At 67.8% G+C, this 16,257-nt stretch overlaps 3 protein-coding genes across 8 annotated transcripts; all 3 read right to left on the bottom strand.

Moving 5' to 3' along the window:
- Positions 1–189: 189 nt before the first annotated feature.
- VPS25 (vacuolar protein sorting 25 homolog) lies at positions 190–9,557 on the bottom strand. 2 transcript variants are annotated; one of them, XM_082332007.1, is made up of 6 exons: positions 9,443–9,557; positions 9,138–9,283; positions 8,999–9,052; positions 8,482–8,570; positions 7,875–7,950; positions 2,089–7,315 (listed from the first exon to the last, which is right to left on the bottom strand). In XM_082332007.1, exons 1-6 carry the CDS (start codon positions 9,487–9,489, stop codon positions 7,203–7,205), a joined length of 525 nt encoding a protein of 174 aa, XP_082188133.1. In that variant the 5' UTR covers positions 9,490–9,557; the 3' UTR covers positions 2,089–7,202. The 2 variants fall into 2 exon arrangements, with proteins under 2 accessions (XP_082188134.1, XP_082188133.1); XM_082332008.1 differs by lacking the exons at positions 2,089–7,315; positions 9,443–9,557 and adding an exon at positions 190–2,082 and having other exon boundaries at positions 8,389–8,570; positions 9,138–9,398.
- Positions 9,558–9,903: 346 nt separating this feature from the next.
- RAMP2 (receptor activity modifying protein 2) lies at positions 9,904–12,734 on the bottom strand. Of its 2 annotated transcripts, none has more exons than XM_082331884.1 (4): positions 12,604–12,734; positions 11,406–11,516; positions 10,922–11,024; positions 9,904–10,474 (listed from the first exon to the last, which is right to left on the bottom strand). In XM_082331884.1, the coding sequence occupies exons 1-4, from the start codon at positions 12,662–12,664 to the stop codon at positions 10,219–10,221; spliced, it is 531 nt and encodes a 176-aa protein (XP_082188010.1). In that variant the 5' UTR covers positions 12,665–12,734; the 3' UTR covers positions 9,904–10,218. The 2 variants fall into 2 exon arrangements, with proteins under 2 accessions (XP_082188010.1, XP_082188011.1); XM_082331885.1 differs by having other exon boundaries at positions 10,944–11,024.
- Positions 12,735–13,722: 988 nt separating this feature from the next.
- On the bottom strand, positions 13,723–16,114 carry LOC309599952 (uncharacterized protein; the record flags this gene model as incomplete). Of its 4 annotated transcripts, none has more annotated exons than XM_082331882.1 (6): positions 15,857–16,114; positions 15,366–15,404; positions 15,163–15,189; positions 14,693–14,834; positions 14,225–14,599; positions 13,723–13,842 (listed from the first exon to the last, which is right to left on the bottom strand). In XM_082331882.1, the coding sequence occupies exons 1-6, from the start codon at positions 15,909–15,911 to the stop codon at positions 13,749–13,751; spliced, it is 732 nt and encodes a 243-aa protein (XP_082188008.1). In that variant the 5' UTR covers positions 15,912–16,114. The 4 variants fall into 4 exon arrangements, with proteins under 4 accessions (XP_082188008.1, XP_082188009.1, XP_082188006.1 ...); XM_082331883.1 differs by having other exon boundaries at positions 14,225–14,572; XM_082331880.1 differs by having other exon boundaries at positions 14,225–14,834.
- Positions 16,115–16,257: the final 143 nt, after the last annotated feature.

The raw sequence follows: 16,257 nt of genomic DNA, 5'->3' as shown, positions 1-16,257 counted from the left end.
CCCCGCCCCGCCCCCGGGCCCGCCCCGCCCGGGCCCGCCCCCGCCGCTCCCCGCCTGCGCCGCGCCACCGGGCACCGGCACCGGGCAGCGGCACCGGCACCGGGCATCGGGCACCGGCACCAGCCCCGGGCTGCGCCCAGCGGGCGAGCGCCCCGCAGCCCCGGCCCCGGCGAGCACCCCCCCCCCCCCGCCGTCACTGCCCAGCGCCCACCCGGAGCCGCGCTGCCCGGGGGCTCCGCGCCCTCTCCTCCAGGCAGCCCCCGCCGTGGGGCGGCTGGGACCGGAGCCCCCGGGGGGGCAACACAGCCGACGTCGAGCCGTGGCAAGCGCCTGGTTTAGACATTTCCTCGGAGCTTCACACGCGGGGTTCCGGAGCAGCGCATCCAGGAGGACCCCGTCCCGCTCCCGGGCTGTGGGATCAGCCCCCGCGCTGCCCGCGCCGTCCCGGGCAGCCGTTCCTCTCCGGGTTACTGCGGTCCGAAATCCTGAAATTAGGGTCATGCAAATAGGAAGATACGAACCTGTGTGTGTCAGCCCCGTGCGAGCCAAAAGCCCGGACAAGAGCTTGTTGTCTCTCCAGGTTAAAGGAGGAGGTTGTTCTACCCGGTGAGGCTGTTTACACAAAACACAAAGCAATTGAGGCCGGCGCTAATTTCTTTTCCCTAAGGTCAGATTGTTTCTACTCGATCATACCGGAAACATTAAGGAGAGGATCAACACAGGAGCCCAGCCACGTCCTCCTCAAACGCTAACCTGGCGCACGCAGCGTGACGCCGGGTGATCCGGGGCTGCGGGATCCGCGGTACAGCTGCAGGCCACGTCCGCGGGATCCACGGTACAGCTGCAGGCCACATCCGCAGGGTCCACGGTACAGCTGCAGGCCATGTCCGCGGGGTCCACGGTACAGCTGCAGGCCACGTCCGCGGGGTCCACGGTACAGCTGCGGGCCACGTCCCGCACAGCTGCAGCCCCTGTCCGGCGGGCGGAGGGAGAAGCATTTAATGAAATGTTGCTCCTACAGAAGCCCTGGCTAGGCTGAGCGTCCCGGGGCCCATCTCCCGCGCAGGCAGGCTCTGCTCCCGCCACATGAGCCCGCTCGTCCAGCCCTGCTGCCCGGCTCTCCGGAGGAGCCAGGTACCACCTCCCCGGGGAGGGCTGTGACCGACGTCTCCTTGCCGCGAGCCGCTTGCCTGCAGCGCGGGCTGGTGAGCAGAGAGCGGCGACCGCATCCTCAGCCGGCCCTGCGCTCCCTGGGGCGCGCGTGGGGCACGGTCCCGGGGGAACGGCCACCGCTGGCTGAAAGACGCGTGTTCTGTGCCGGCCCCGCCGCAGGGCTCTGCCCGCTGCCTGCGGGAGAGGCGGCTCCCGGCCGGGGCCCTGGGCATCCCTGGCTGCTGGAGACAAAGGGCCGGGACAGATGGCTGATGGCTGCGGTGCTCACGCTGGCCCTGGCGTGGGAGACTCTCGTGTTGTAAGATGCGACGCGGTTTGACTCAGCTCTGCCAAACGAGGGGCTACGTTCGGATGCACCCTGCCCCAGACCTGCCCAGAACCTGCCCGCTTCTCTCCAGACCCATTGCCAGGAAGGGGTGCACCCCTGCTGCCCTCACAGCTGCCTCTGCTGCCGCGGCTCTCGGCCTTTCCCGCTCCTGTTGAGCTCTCCTCCAGCACCTCGCAGGCTGCACAAAGTAAGGAGCCCACGCAGGAGCTGGACAATTGCTGTCCCAGCCTGGAAGGGCAGGAGGAGGCGTGTGAAGAGCCGTCCTTCGGCGTCTGCCTCTCCTCCAGAGCACATCACAGGACATGAGGCTGCAGTTTCACTCATGTAATACGTGTCAGGCTTAAAAACCTCCCCACTTAAAAAGTAATTGCTTTTATTTTTATCCTGTCCTGACTACAGCTTCCAGCAGAGGTGGAGATTTCAGTCCTTCCCAGCTGAAAATCCTCAACCTGATCCGTGGGATGGGCAGCGCCGCGTCTCCTTCTGCAGCTGCCAAAGCGGAGGCAAATCTGGCAGCTCAGGCAGCGGTGGGGCCTCCGGAGGATCGATCCCGGTGCTGGCCAGTGCACGCTGAGGGCTTCCTAAATTAAACAGGAAAACAGATCTGTCCTGGGAGGGAAAGGGCGCTCGCTGTGCTGGGAGCACAGGGACAGGCGTGCGCTCCAGGGGCGCTCGGCTCGGCTGTCCCCAGCCTGGGGAGCACAAAGAGAGAAAACCGGTCCCAGCTCCTCACTCCCCGCACACAGCATGGAGCAGGGCGGCCGCAGGATGGACCCGGCACCTCTGCGGCGGGGGCCCGAGGGCGGCCAGCCCTGAGCTGGGCAGGGAGACCGACCCCGCGCAGCTCCGCGCGGCAGCGTGGCCACGGCCACCCAAAACGCTGCCCAAGCCCCGGGGCTGGCTCTGCGGCCGCCCCCACATGGGGGTCCCTGCCAGGGGCCCCGCGCTGCCCAGGCACGGGGACACGGCCCAGGCTGGCAGGGAGCCCAAGCTCTTCGGCGAGAGACACGGAGCCGGGCAGGGATCTCGGCTTGGTCTCTGGTAGGCTCGTGTCCCTTTATCGAGTATTTTCATCGTGAAACGAGACGCCTCAGAAGATCCCAGAGGAGCAGAGGATTGTCCCAGTCCCAGTGAGGCCCCTGCCGATGGGAGAGGAAATTAGGGGTGAAGTTTGATCCGACGGCTGCCCTCCCACGCGTCCCCAGCGAACGGCCCGAGCTTGGCAGGGGGAGGCAGCAAGGGCAGGAGTGCGGGTCCCCTCCTGACCTGGCCCAGGACACCGGGCTGGGGCCAGCGCGGCCCGAAACCGGCAAGCTCCTGCCCGCCGTCAGCCGCCCGGCGCAGCGCTCCAACGGCGCCTGCAGCTCCCCGGCCGTTATCAGGGTGACATTTCTGGGCTGCGGGTGCCAGCGCCGGCCCTTCGCTTTGAGGAACCGCTGCAATCAGGCAACGTAACCCATTTCTCACTTGCATTTGGCTGCCAGGAAGAGAACAGGGGACCGTGTAATCGCTCTCCTCGGGATTAGATCACGAATCAAAGCCCTGCTCAGGTCCCTGCTCCAGCGAGCCCTGCCAGGAATTGTCCATTCTGATCCCGGAGCTCAGGGCGGGATCCCGGAGGGGCCAGGACGGGTCCGAACGCAGGCGTCCCCGCAAACGGGGGATGTGCAGCTCGGGCTGCCCGTCCCGGGAAGGGTCGGAGCGGAGGAGGGCTCTGCAGCGACCCAGGGCTCGCTTCATGGCTGGCTCCAGCACCCCGTGCCCACGGGAGCTCCCGGCCCCCTCCTGCCGCGTACCTCCTTGCCCCAACGCCCACGAGTTCAGGGAGGAGGAGATGTCACCCAAACCTCAGCTGTGGCTTTAACCCCAGGCAGATAACTTCTGTAACTCTGGGCTAAGGAAATCCTCAGATGTAACCCATGTGCAAGTTTATCCCAACATATAAATTTATCGAACTGAAACAACTCTTGCTCTGAACTAGCCTCGTTAAATAAAATACCTCCCGGCGTTTTTCCTTCCCCAAGCAGCGGGACCCAAGTGTGCACAGCCCGATAGCGCCTTATCTCAGCACCAGGCCCCCGAGCTCCACCTCGCTCTGGCCAGCGAGCCCTAATCGCTGTGGCCAGACGTGGCGATGACCTCAGAGCGGCCACAGGCCGGAGGCAGGGGGCTGCGCCAGCCTCCCCCCCGCAGAAACCCCACCTTCGCCGGCGAGCCCCTCCACAGGGCTGCACGGCCAGGCTCGAAGGCACCTCTGGGTAGCTGGAGCCTGAACCGTGCCCGTGATGGCACGCCCGGAGCACAGAGACGTTTGGGTTTTTAAACTCTATGGTGCCAAAACTCCCCGTGCAAAGGGATCGGCCCCGCTGCAGCGGCGGGGCGGGTGATCCCCTGCCGCCGGCAGCGCCGGGCAGCACAGCAGAGGCAGGCGAGGGAGCTGCCCAGCTGGGTCTCAGCCGTACCCTGCGTGAGCCCAGGCCGCCCCTGCCCTCGCTTTGCTCCGGCAGCGCCTGCAGCTCTCACCGCGTCTGAAGCACCGGGAAGAGGCAGGACTGCTCCCGTTCACGGGAACGTCACGGCTGGAGGCTGCCTCTCTCCCTCTGAGCAGCCTAATTACATCTCCTTCGTCCCTACCCAGCACCCAAGGGCTTCCACAGAAGAGCAGCCTCACGCAGCACCTCTGGGCTGGCTCTGGTGTCCCAATCCCATGATTACATCCTCAAATGCCATGAAGCGCTGAATAAAAATAAGGAGGCCGGTTTCAGAGGGCAATTACAAGGCTCTGTTTCACCTGCCGCAGGAGCTTACACCACCACGAGACACAAATTGCCACCGTCCCCTGCAGAGGGAAGGGCCAGGGAGCATCTGCTCCCTCCAGGGTGGCAGCGCCAGCTGGCAGCGGCTCTTCCAGTGCCAGGACCCGTCCCACCGCCCCGGGCAATCGCCGGCAGACAGCAGCGTCTGCGAGCACCTTGCTGCTGCTGCGGCACTGCCGCGGCACCGGCACAGGGAGCGGACCCCCAAGGACCTCGCAGGCACGGCTGGACGCGACCTTTTGTAACCAGCTGAGAGGGTGCGGAAAAAGGAATTTTACACGATGTTCATTCTGGAAGGAGGGGACGTACTCTTCCTCCTCCTCTCGCTAAGCAAGCAACTAAGTAGGAAGCCGAAAAAGAGCAGTGAATCGTTGCCAGGAGCGCCTTGGAAGGAAAAAGGCTGGTTTTAGGCTTATCTAATGTCACATCAGCCATTTCCTAAGAAGGGAGTAAATTTAATTAAGAACGCAGACTCACTCAAGGACAGCCAGGTTACATACAGCACACGCAGCTCAGAACACAATGCTGACAGGTCGGCATCATGCATAGAGAGCACGAAATACAAACATCCCAGGCCTGGCTGCTAAAGGCTTGTTATTCGGGATCAAACGCAGATGCCGTCAGCACAGAACGGCCAGCACAGAAGCGCGGCTCGCTGCCGGGGTACAACAGCAGCAAGAGGGAAGGGCACAGCAACCAGAGAGGGAAGGAGCCAACGTGGGCGGCACAAAGGAGGAAGAGGCAGATTTCAGACATCGAAACCAGCCCAGGGCAGACACTGGTAGCGGACGATTGCTACACAGAAACTTTCTGGGCTGCAAACAGAGAGGGAGGACCCCTGTCCCACCAGCGAGCTGCGGGTTGAGCAGAGCCTGTGCCAGCTGCGGGGACAGACGCGCTGCCTCTGCCAGCGCACGCCACCGGGCTCCCGGCACGGCACAGCCTGCACCAGCCTTTGCTTCTGCAAACGTGGCTGGTGGCGGCCGCGGGGAGCTGGGCTTCTTCAGCCCCTGTCAGACGTTCCCCAGCGAGACAGCGCACGGTGGCACCAAGGCAGCTCTTTGTGTCCCCAGCGTGTCCGTCCCCGAGGGCTGCCACCTCCGCCCTCTGCCCCCAAACCTCAGCTCGGGTGGGGACTCGGCCCAGGCTGTCAGAACCGGCACCCGAGAGCAGGGCACGTGAAAGCAGCCCGGGCTGTCCCCAGGCTGCCGCGGCGCCGGTGGGAGCGGGGCAGGCGTGCGCACCGCGGCTGCGCCACCCCATCCGCTCACCTACGGCATCTCAGCGCTCGTAGGGATGATAGTCTCCAGAAAGGATCAGAGACCACGTCAGCCCAGCGTCAGTGACTCGGCACGAGCGCCGCTTGCGCCTTTCTCCAGCGGAGAGGTGCTGGCAGACAGGAATTCCTCGGCAGCATTGCTGTCACCGGCACAGAGAGGAACCCTGGCCACCAGCCTCCAGCTGCAGCTCCAGAGCCCAGCTCAATCAAGCCAGCGCATCCCGCTGAGTTCAGGTCAATGGGCTCCAGCTACAGAAAGGAAATTTTTAAATTTCACAGCCCACAAACGCAGCCTGGACTCTGGCATCTTGTCTACACAGAAAATTACCGACTGTTGACGAGGGGTGTCAGCAGCCCTGCAGCCCAACCAGTGCCGAGGCGTCCTCCGAGGGCAGGGCAGGCAGGACGAGCCGTTCGGCACCAGCTGGGCACAGACGGCTAAAGCCGCCGGGGAGCAGGCACCGTCTGCTCCGCCGGATCCCCGGCACGACCATGCCGGCTCTGATCAAAGGTCGCTCCAGCGCAGCACCCACCTCTGCCCGCACCAAGCGCCGAACGCTCGGGCAAAGGACGGGAAAGGCGAGCGTGGTCCTTCCCCGGCACAGCTGTCCAGCTTCCACTGGCCAGCAATTCAGGATTTACTGGGTCAAAGACTGTACCTGGGTCGTGGTTTCTGGCAAGCTGGGTACTTCGTTATCAGCACTGAGAATCTAAAGACTTAGTCATACCCTCTACCAGCCACTGCCGTACAGAGCTTACCCCGCCACCCTGCAACAAACCCACCAGCTTTCAGTGGACCGCACATGGAAATGAACGTTGCCCTGAAGACAGGCAAGGGCCCACGCGGTCCAGAGCTCGGGCGTGTGGGGAAAAAGCGCTTGTGCTGCCCGCGTCCCCCTTGGATGGGGCGGCTCGGCAGGCCCGCCCTCTCCCTGTGTTCGTCGGGGGCAGTAAGGAAACGCAGCTGAAGGGCAAGACTCTGGTACGCTGCTCTGTTTTGTTTCTGATAGAAAAAGAGATAGACGAAAACACCCAGGCTGCTCTATAAATACATCTCATTTTAATTACTTCAAATTAGTTCCTTGGCGCCCACCCCCACCCCGCTGCACAGCCTGCTTCGCAGCAAGCACAGATCCTTCTGCCACTGAGCCCTTCTACCGCACAGCAGCGACGGCGAGTTCCTCGTGCTCGCTTCCGCCCCGCTTGGCACCGCAGCGGGGACGGCAGGGCGCAAGCACGCGGCTGGCGGGAGGGGAGGAGGTGCCCTTCGGGGCCGAGCTCCAGAGCCAGCCGAAGAGACCGCTCTGTGGCCTTCGCAGCAACGGGGATCAGCAACAGGAGCAGCCCCGTTATTTCACTTCTAGGTGGTCTCAGAACGGCCTAGAGCAGCTTTAGCCTCTCAAACGCAATCAACAGGGAGAAAAGACAGAGGATCTCTGAATATTTCTAAGAAGTCATGTCTTTGGAAGGCTTCGCAGATTCTCCTTGCCTCAAAAAATCCCGAGTGTGCAGCTGCTTGCAGTCACGGCTTGAAATCAGGCCAGGAGAGCGAACCTGCACAGCGAGAACCGCTTCAGCAGCCAGGGAAGAGGGGAGGGGGCTCCTATCAGAAGAACTTGACGCCTCGGCCGTCGTCCAGCGTGATAATTTCAGCCTTGTGCTCTTGCTGCAAGGCTTGCAGGGCACGGAGCAGCATAGCCTCATCTAAGCCATGGAACTCTAGGGAAGGACAGAGATCCCCATCAACGGGGGGGGGGGGGGAAATCACATCAGGAAACAGACAGGCTTGCAAAGTCCCGGGACTGGTGGCAGCGAGGCAGAGGGCTCTCAGGAGCCCCTTTCAGACTCCAGCACCATAATGCTACGGCAGGCCCAGAGTCACGGCTGCACTGACAGACTCATCACTGCATCGCCGCATCGGGAACAAAGCCTGAAGGTCGACGGCCAGAAGGGAATGAGTCCCAGCAGCCTCAGAGGCTGCACAGAATTTCAGCATAAACCCAAAACACCCCGCGCCTCGCAGCAGACAAAGGACTGGGCACTAGGGAGGCTTGGGGGCGGCGGGGTTAAAATGCAAACAGCGATAACGAAGGGAGATGTTCGCGCCAAGTGGTACAGAAGCCCTCAGAGTGGCATTTGCCAGCGGTGATGGGTGCGAGTTTGCATAAGCAATTTTAAAATATTTAATCTACAAACTCTAATCTGACAATCAACTGTTTACACGCTCAAATCAAGTGTGCTCTGCAAAGCTGCTCCGGAACACGACACACGACATTACCTTCGTTCTCTGTATCGTCTCCATTGGCTAACTCATACAGCGTGAATACGGAGTTGGTCAAGCCGTTCTTCGACACCTGGAAACATAAAAGCAATACAGCAAATCTCGTCCGTGTGATTTAACATCCTGGGCACAATTGCTCGTACACCTCAGCGCAAGCGATGTGGAACGCGGACAGCACTCGGCGAGCAAAAATACCCTGGAAACGCTCTGGGGCTCTGGAGAGTCAAGAAATGATGCCTAAGGAAACCAAGATGTTCCCTTCCCTGCCCCTCTGCTCTTTTTGCCCGCGTGTTTTGCAACGAGGACTTGTGCCATACGAAGGCAACGCAGCAACGCTGCTCTGTCCCCACTATGGAACAGCCAGCTGCAGCGGGAGCGGACGACTGCATCCACTGCTCAAACTGCACCTTACAGCGAGGAAAAAGCTGTTAACGTCTCTACGCTTCTCTGCAACAGAGAGAAATGGAAGAAGAAAGGTAAAAGCAACGAGGAAGCAAGAGAAAAATATTACAGTGGTCTTTTTCACAGATCGCAGCCGATACCACCCGTCCTCCCGGGCACAGAAAGCCTGGGCTGCGGGGCAGGACGGCGTCTGCGTTCTCACCCACTGATAGATGAGCTTTCCCCATTCTTCCGGTCTCCTCCACATGATCAGGAAACTGGTTTTGTTCTTATCTAACCATTCCAGGTTCCCTAGAGTCAACAAGGAAAAGGCATTTAATCAGAGCACAAGTCAACAGCAGCGATCAAACCTGCAGATTTCACGACACGCACTGGACATTACGCCCGCAGGCGGCTGCCTCTCCCCGCCCCGCGCCCGCTGACGCCAGCCTCCGAGATACCTCTGCCTGCACAGAAACTGCCTTCTCTTTCGAGCCCCCTCCTCCCGCAGCTCAGCCCGCCCCGGGCAGGCAGCGCTTTGGCTCCCGCGACGCCGGGGAGCCGCGGGCAGGGGAGGCCCCTGGGCGGAGGCACGGCCCCACCGGGGGCTGGGCTGGGCGAGCCCCGGGGCCGGCGACCGGCAGCGGGACGGGGCCTGCCCCTCCTGCCCTGCTAGCTACGGGTCGGGCACCGGCCGCAGGCGGGACGGACACACGGACAGACAGATGGAGGGCACCCACCGTTCTTGCGGAGCTCCTCCAGCACCACCTGGATGGACTCGAGCGGGAGCTTCCCTGGGCGGGGGTTAAGGAGGCGCTGACCGAGGGGGGGAGGAGGCGGGGGGGGCACGGGGCGGCGGGGCCGGGCCCCAAAGGATACGCTGGAGGCGGCGGTTGGCGAAGAGCGGGCTGTCCTGGGCCTCCCGCACCGTCATGGCGGGCAGCCGGTGCCGCTGGCTGTAGGCGAGCGCCAGCGCGCACCAGGCCGAGAGCTGCTTCTGCCGCGTCTCGCCGTTGGGCTGCAGCCTGCGGGGCTCCGCTCAGCGCCGGGGCCGGGCGGCTCCGCGGGGGGACCCGGCACACCCGGCCCGGCCCCGGCCCCGCTCCCCCCGCCCCGGCCCCGCTCCCCCCGCCCCGGCCCCAGCCCCGGCCCCGGCCCCGCTCCCGGCCCCGTCCCGCGCTCACGTGAAGAAGGGCGGGAAGCTGTACTGCCAGGGCCACGCGAAGCTCATCGCCGCCACCGGAACCGCCGCCGCCGCCGCCTTCCGGCCCGCCCCGCCCCGCTTCCGGCCCGCCCCGCGGAGCCCCGCCCACCCACGGGGCCGCGCCCCTCCGCAATCCCACCCCGGCGGAGCCCCGCCCTCACTAAGCCACGCCCCTAGCCACGCCCCTCACGAAGCTCCGCCCCCGCGGAGCCCCTCCCCGCCCGGACGGCCCCGGCCCGGTGCCCGGTGCCCGGTGCCGGGTGCCCGGTGCCCGGTGCGTTCCCCGCCGAGGGGTGTGGGCTCCAGCCGCGCCCAGCGCTGCCGTCCCGCGGCGAGAAGCCGCCGGCGAGGCCGTGCCGGGGCGGTGGTGGCGGCGGTGGCGGCGGGAGCGGGCCCGGGGGCCGCGGCGGGAACGAGCGGCGGAAGAACCGGCGCCAGGCGTGGGGGAAGAAGCGTTTAATCCCCAGCCGCGGGGCCGGCGGTTGAGCGAGGAAGGGGAGGCGCCGCCGGGGCCACGGTGGGAACCGGCCACCCCGGCAGCGTGTGCCGGTAGCCCCGGGAGCCCCCCTGGGAGCCCCCCCGGGGCCGCTCCAGCAGCCGGTGGCCCCGCAGCCCGGGGGGGGCGGGAAGCCTGGGGCAGCGCCCGGGCGCAGGACTCCCATAGCCACCGCTGCCCGCGTTCTGCCCGCTTTCTGCCCGCCGCGGGCAGCGGGGCGGCGTGGCCGGCGATCGGCCGCGGGTGGCCGGCCAGCGGCGCTAGGGCTGGGCCTTGCCGTCCTTGCTGCGCCAGATGACCAGGGTGACCAGGAAGGGGATGAGGCAGATGGGGGCGATGATCATGGCCAGCAGCACGTCCTCGGGCGGGTCGAAGTAGACCTGGTGCTCCAGGGTGCAGTTCTGGAAGTAGCGGTGGTGGCTCTGGAAGATGTACTGCTCCGCCAGCGCGTTGGGGTAGCCGTAGCGCAGGCTGTCGGCCCAGTCCTCCAGGCAGGCCTGCAGCGAGCTGTAGGGCCTGGGGAGAGAGCCACGGGGCGCTGGGAGGGACATGGAGGTGTGGAGGCACGGGGGGCTGCGGGACACCAGAGGCACGGACCCCCCCAGGCGGCCCCAAGCCGCCCCTGGCCCAGCAGCACCCCCGGACCGCCCAGGGCTCGCCCTGCGCCCCGCTGCCTGCGCCAGCCAGCCCCACGCAGGCAGGAGCTGCCGGAGGGGAAGGTGGCCCTGGCTCCCTCGGGCTGGTGGCCGGTCAGCATGGCCCGGGGGCTCTGCCCCCATCAGACACTTTCCGCTGTCTTCGGAGCTGCTCCCCTCGTGTGGCCACGGGGACGGAGGGGCCACAGGGTCCCCACGTGCGGCTTCCCCAGCCAGGGACGTCCCCGGAGCCGGTCAGAGCCCCTGTCCCCCCACGCTCCCACGCCCCTGCCCAGGGGGGCCGGCCGGCCGTCCCGCCAGCCCGTACCTGCTGATGACTTTCCACTCACACAGCTCTGATGCCGTCACGTTCCTCATCAGGTCAACAAAGAACTCCCAGCACTTCTGCGTGAGGTTGGCGTACATCTCCTCTGCAGGGGAAAGGCGCTGAGCGCGGGCAGCACACCCCTGCCAGAGGCCGTCCCTGCCTGCGGCTGCCAGCCCATGACACCCGGCACCCAGCCCGTGCCCAGGCCGGCGGGGAGGACATGGGCATGGTGGGGGGCCGGACCCCACCGCAGCCCTGGGGCGATGCCTGGGGGGCACAGCAGGAGGGCAGGCTGCTGCCAGCTGCCCCCGCTGCGGCCGGCACCGGGGAGGGCTCTGCGGCACAGCCTGGCTATTTTGGGGACGGACAGAGAACGCGTGGCCAGGGGAAAGGGGGGGGTCACCCTGCGGCGCAGAGCCAGCCCCAGCCAGGGCACCGTCGGCTCCACGGTGCTGCCTGGCCCTTGCCGAGCCCCGGCACTCACCCACGAGCTGGGCCGTCCAGTTGAACACGACCACGGGCTGGCTTGTCCTGGCATCCTGGCCGAAGCCCTCCGCCTCGGCGCCCGCGTGGCAGAGCCCGGTCCCCAGGAACGCTGCGGAGGGGGGCGGACAGGGTGAGCAGGGGACAGGAGCTGGCAGGGCCCGGTGCATGGGAGCTGCCCCGGCAGAGGCCAGGGTCTGCAGGAGGGAAACGGTTTTGGGTGTCCCTCAGGGGCTGCGGGAGCCGGCGGTCAGGGCGCGGGGAGTTGTGCTGCCCAGAGCCCGGCATGCGCTGGGGCCAGGGCATCCAGCCCCCGGTACAGGCAGGGGCTCTGGGGAGGGAGCCAGCCAGGCTGCGGGCAGCTGCCCGAAGCCTCGGAGGGGCTGCGGGCCGTGGGTCAGGGCACAGGGGTGAGCTGTGCCCCCCCACCCGTGGGGACCCAGCGCGGGGGCCACCCCATGGCCCCGGGTGGCTGCACTGCGGCCGCATGGAGCTGGGGCAGGAAGAGGAAGCGCTGGCCACGGCGCAGCACTGCCGGAGAGCCCCTCCGCCCGCCGTCTGTCCCACACCCGGCACGGCCCGCCATGGGCGTGGGGCATGTGCCTCCCCCACCCCGCCAGCCGCTTGCCCGCTGCCTGGCCCACTGGCCCGAGGAAACCGCCCCGTCCATCTTCCGCCCTTGGCCGAGGGCCCACGGCGTGGGGCGGCGATGCCAGTCGCGTGGTGAACCGCCCCAGTGGGCCCTGCTGGGCCGCTCACGCGGAGCTCCGGCACGGCCAGGCACTGGCCAGGGGTGCTCCCGGGCTGGCACAGTGGCTGTGGCAAGAGCAGCCCGCCCTGTCCCAGTCCCTGTCCCTGTCAGCCCTGTCCAGCCCCTCTCCGTCCCAGCCCGGGGCTTCGCAGGGCTCCCCAGCCGTTCTCGTGGGTCGTTTGCAAAACGATCGGGGATAAGCGTGGCGGGGGACGCCCCGCAGCGCCGGCCGGCCACTGGCCACCGGCCCCTGGCCACACAGGCGACGGCTGCCCCAGCCGTTGCCAGGCTGGCCCCGTGCCGGTGGGCGGCGGGCTGAGCAGAGCCGAGCCGAGACCCCGGCCCCGGGCCCCACGTGCGGGAGGGCGGCCGCGTGCGGGGCGGCGCGAGGCACGGAGCCTCCCGCCGCCGGCAGCCAGGGCCCCGCGGCCGCCCCCCGCGCACTTACCCCAGAGCAGCAGGAGCCCTCGGGAGAGCCGGCCGGAGCCCATCTGCGTGCGTGGTGCCATCCTGCAAAAGCCTGCCGGCTAACGACCGGGACAAGTATTTCAATGGAAATAACAGGAAGCAACTCCTTTCCTCTGACAGGGGCAGTTTGACTACAGGAGACGTGTGAAAAATGAGATTGCTCAGCGCTGCTTTAAAGCGGCTCTCCCGGCGGGACCCCGCTGCCGCGCGGTGCCGGCCCCCATGGGCATCGCTCCCGCGCCCCGGTAGCCCGCGCCTCACCCGGCGGCCCAGAGGCTCCGTTCCCCACGCAGCACGTCCAGTTTTACGAGGCCGCTATTTGTTTACTTGTGTATTTCTCTTTAATCCTGTCTGGGCTGGGTTGTGAAATCCCTCGTCTCCTGCGTGGAGGGCAGGCAGCCCGGCAGCCGGGGGGAGTGGACGGGGAAGCGTAATGTCCCCGGACAGGCGCTGCCGCCCGGCGCAGGGGCGGCGGGGGGACCCACGGCCCCAGCACCGTGGCTTCTGGCTCACCCGGGCACCTGCCCCACGGCCGGCATCGCCGGGGCAGCCCCGGCCCCTGCCTGCGGCCGGGGAGGGAAGGGCGGTGGCGTGACCTGCCCGCGGGTGCGAGGCCAACGCAGGCAGGGAAGCGGGGAGCGGGCAGAGACTTGGCTGCGGTTGCCAGTCCTCGGCCCCGGCGCCTTCCTCCCGCAGCGCCCAGCCTGGCGCCCGCCCGGCTCTGCCAGAGCCCCTCGCTCCTGGCGCAGCTCCCGCCTGTGGGGCCCGCATCCCCCTGCAAAGCAGCGCCGCCGAGGACGACCCTGGCCCCGTGGGTCTGCAGCGTTCCCGCCCGAGGACCGGGCTGAGGCCGGGTGAGCTCGTTTCACCTCAGGCCCGGGGCAGAGTGCGAGCCCAAAGCTTCCCCTTTAACAGCCTGCCTGCGGGACGTGTGGAGCGTGAATCGGAGCGAGATGAAGTGCAGCTCGGAGGGACCCTCCCTGCTGCAGAAAGACGATCTCGCCGGGCTTCGCGCTCCCCGACAAACGTCCTGGCAGAGCCGCCTGACCCTCCCCGCACCGCGGCAGCCGCCGCTCCAGGGCACCGCAGGAACTTTCACGGGCAAGCGGACGCATCTGGAAGCCATCAGGCCCTGGCGCTCTGGGGGCCGCAGGGTTGGAGCCCCCCGGTCCCGCTCTTTGTTGGAGCCGCCGAGCCTCTGGCCGGGCAGCGGGAGCCTCTGCCAGGGAGACACCCAATGATCTCAGCACAGCTCCGGGGCTGGGATGGCCACCCCCCTCCTGGGGCATCCGGAGGGGCCGGGCAGGGACGGGCCGGTGGCCGCCAGCCAAGGCCTGGGGCTTCCCACCCCCAGCCTGGTATCCCCGGCGCTCCCTGCCAGCCCCCGCCCCAGAGCGCCAAGGAAGGGGCTCAGCCCACACAGGGTCAGGACCCCGGCGCCTGGGACCCTTCTCCTGACGCTCCCCGCCACCGGGGCAGATTCCGGCATCCGGAGCCCCGGGCCCAGCCTCCCCCCGTGCCACGGGACCCGCTCCATCCCCCGGGACGCCCAGACCCCCACCCCTGCTCTGCCCTGTCCCCATCACCCTCAGCCCACTCACCCCGCCCGTCGGTTCCCAGGGCTGGGAGGGAAGGGGGCTGCCGCTGGCCCTTCGCGGGCACGGGGGCAGGCAGGGGCCGGGCAGCTGCCCGCTGGGGTTTGAGCCCCTTTCCAGGCTCTGCGGAGCGTGAGGGCGGCTGCAAGGGGCACGAGGCAGCCGAGCCCCACGGCCACAGCCACGGCCATCCCAGGGGGCAGCCCGCCCAGCCCGGGGGGCCTGGCCCCCGTGCAGTTGGTGAAGTATTCGGCGTGGACCTGCAGGAAGAAGGCATCGAGGACGGTGCTGGGCCAGGGGCAGGAGAGCAGCTGGGCCAGCAGCTGGGTGCAGCCGGAGAGCTCGCTGTAGGCGCTGCGGAGGGGCCGGCGTGAGGGCGGCCTGCCGGGACGGGGAACGCGTCCACCACGGCGGCCCCGCAAAGGCCCCGCTCCGAGCGTGCATTCAGCACCGCCGGGGCTGACGCCGACCCACCTGCTGATCTGGTCCCAGCGGCAGCGGCTGCCCTCAGGGGTGGCCATGAGGGCAGCGTGGAAGGGGGCCCAGCAGTAGAGGGAGATCCAGTCCTGGTAGGTGTCCTGGCAGCGGGCTGGCCCCCCCAGCACCTCCGGCGGTCCTGCAGAGCACCAGCCGGACCCTGGGATGCTGCCCTGTGCCCAGCTCTCCCCCTGAGCCCAGTTTTGGGGGGGCTGTTTAGGGTCACCCCTGGGGAACCCTCCCAGCTGTGCCCAGCGTGGGCCCGGCGCCCCGTTTGCTGTGCGGGAGTCCAGCACGTGGCCCTGGGGGTCCCACGCCGGGGCTGCTGTGGCCACAGAGGCCCCATGGGCTCAGCCAAGCTGGGACCTGGGCTCTCGTGAGCCCCAGCACAGATTGCATGGGGCCCACCGAGGTCTGTGGGTGGATGGGGAGGACGGCCAGGATCGCAGGAGGGCAGCTCCACTCACCGTCCTCGTCCAGGTACAGGTAGAGACCTGGAAGGACAGACGGTGCCATCGGCGCTGGCAGGACCCATGGGACCGTGCGAGGGCTGGGTCCCATCCCCAGGGGGTGCGGGCACCGCCTCCGCCAGCAGCAGAGCCCGCAGCAATGACGATGCCACAGCAGCTGGGGCCAGAGCCGCGCCCGGACGATGGCACCAGGGTCTTACCTTCGTCCACGAGGTCCCCGTACTCGGTGTCCCCACGCCCTGCAGCAAGGAGACACGGGGTGCCAGGGCTGCACAGCCGGGACAGCCCCAGTGCCCAGCCGGCTTCGGGGCATGAGCCGGGGTGGTCCCAGCACTCTGGGGACCCCTCCTCCTCCTCCCGGGCCAAGCTGAGCACAGCAGAGGCGACCGGGCCAAGGGGAGGAAAGGGGAGCAGGAGGCTCCTGGCTCTGCCCTGGCCTTTGCGGCCAGGGCAGCGCAGTTTCTGGGCAAACACCAAGGCTGCGGGCAGGGAAGCGCGTGGCAAACCCTGCCCAGAGCATCCTGAGGGCCAGGGAGCTGCCACCCAGCACGGACGCGTTCGGACGGAGGGGAGAAAGGGGCCAGGGACCCCGTGGGGAGCCGCTGCCCGGCCAGACCCTGTGCCCGACCCCCTGGGCACCCGTGCAGCCCCGGCTGCCCCCCCGGCGGCGGCGGGTCCGGGCTGCCCTTACCCCGCTGGAGCAGAGCGAGGAGCAGGCAGCAGAGGCGCCGCACCCCGAGCAGCATCCTCCCGCGCCGGCACCGCTGCGGCCGGGCTGGGGCTGCCCGCGGGGATTTATCCCGGTCCCCGGCCCGGCCCAGCGCTGCCCGCCCGCTCCCGAGCCAATGCCCGGGAAGGTCGGGGGGACGCCGGGCTCCCGCCCCCCTGACTCAGCGCAGCTCCGAAGGCGGCAGATGCGGGCCCGGGCGGGATGCGGGGCTGCGGGACGGGGCCCCGGCCGGGGCAGGGCCCAGCACCGCCCGCTCCCCGCCGCCGGGGCCCCCGGCGCAGGAAGGCCGCCGCCACAGCCGCTTCCTGCCCGGCGCCGCCGCAGGAAGCCCGGGGCCCGCCCGCCCGCGGGGACCGGCCCCG

The sequence above is a fragment of the Platalea leucorodia genome (genome assembly GCF_965183815.1).
Source record: "Platalea leucorodia genome assembly, chromosome: 22".
Classification (NCBI taxonomy): domain Eukaryota; kingdom Metazoa; phylum Chordata; class Aves; order Pelecaniformes; family Threskiornithidae; genus Platalea; species Platalea leucorodia.
Note: the sequence above shows the minus strand (reverse complement) of the source record. Positions and strands in the feature narration are given on the sequence as shown.

Excerpts from the sequence above, each read along its gene's own strand:
- VPS25 (XM_082332007.1), bottom strand. The coding sequence starts at position 9,489 with ATGAGCTTCGCGTGGCCCTGGCAGTACAGCTTCCCGCCCTTCTTCAC. Across the intron at positions 9,053-9,137 it reads CGCCAACCGCCGCCTCCAGC|GGAAGCTCCCGCTCGAGTCC; the intron begins GTATCCTTTGGG and ends ACCCCCGCCCAG. Across the intron at positions 8,571-8,998 it reads GGAGGAGCTCCGCAAGAACG|GGAACCTGGAATGGTTAGAT; the intron begins GTGGGTGCCCTC and ends TGTTGACTCTAG.
- RAMP2 (XM_082331884.1), bottom strand. The coding sequence starts at position 12,664 with ATGGCACCACGCACGCAGATGGGCTCCGGCCGGCTCTCCCGAGGGCTC. Across the intron at positions 11,517-12,603 it reads AGGGCTCCTGCTGCTCTGGG|CGTTCCTGGGGACCGGGCTC; the intron begins GTAAGTGCGCGG and ends CCCCCTCCGCAG. Across the intron at positions 11,025-11,405 it reads CTGGACGGCCCAGCTCGTGG|AGGAGATGTACGCCAACCTC; the intron begins GTGAGTGCCGGG and ends TTTCCCCTGCAG.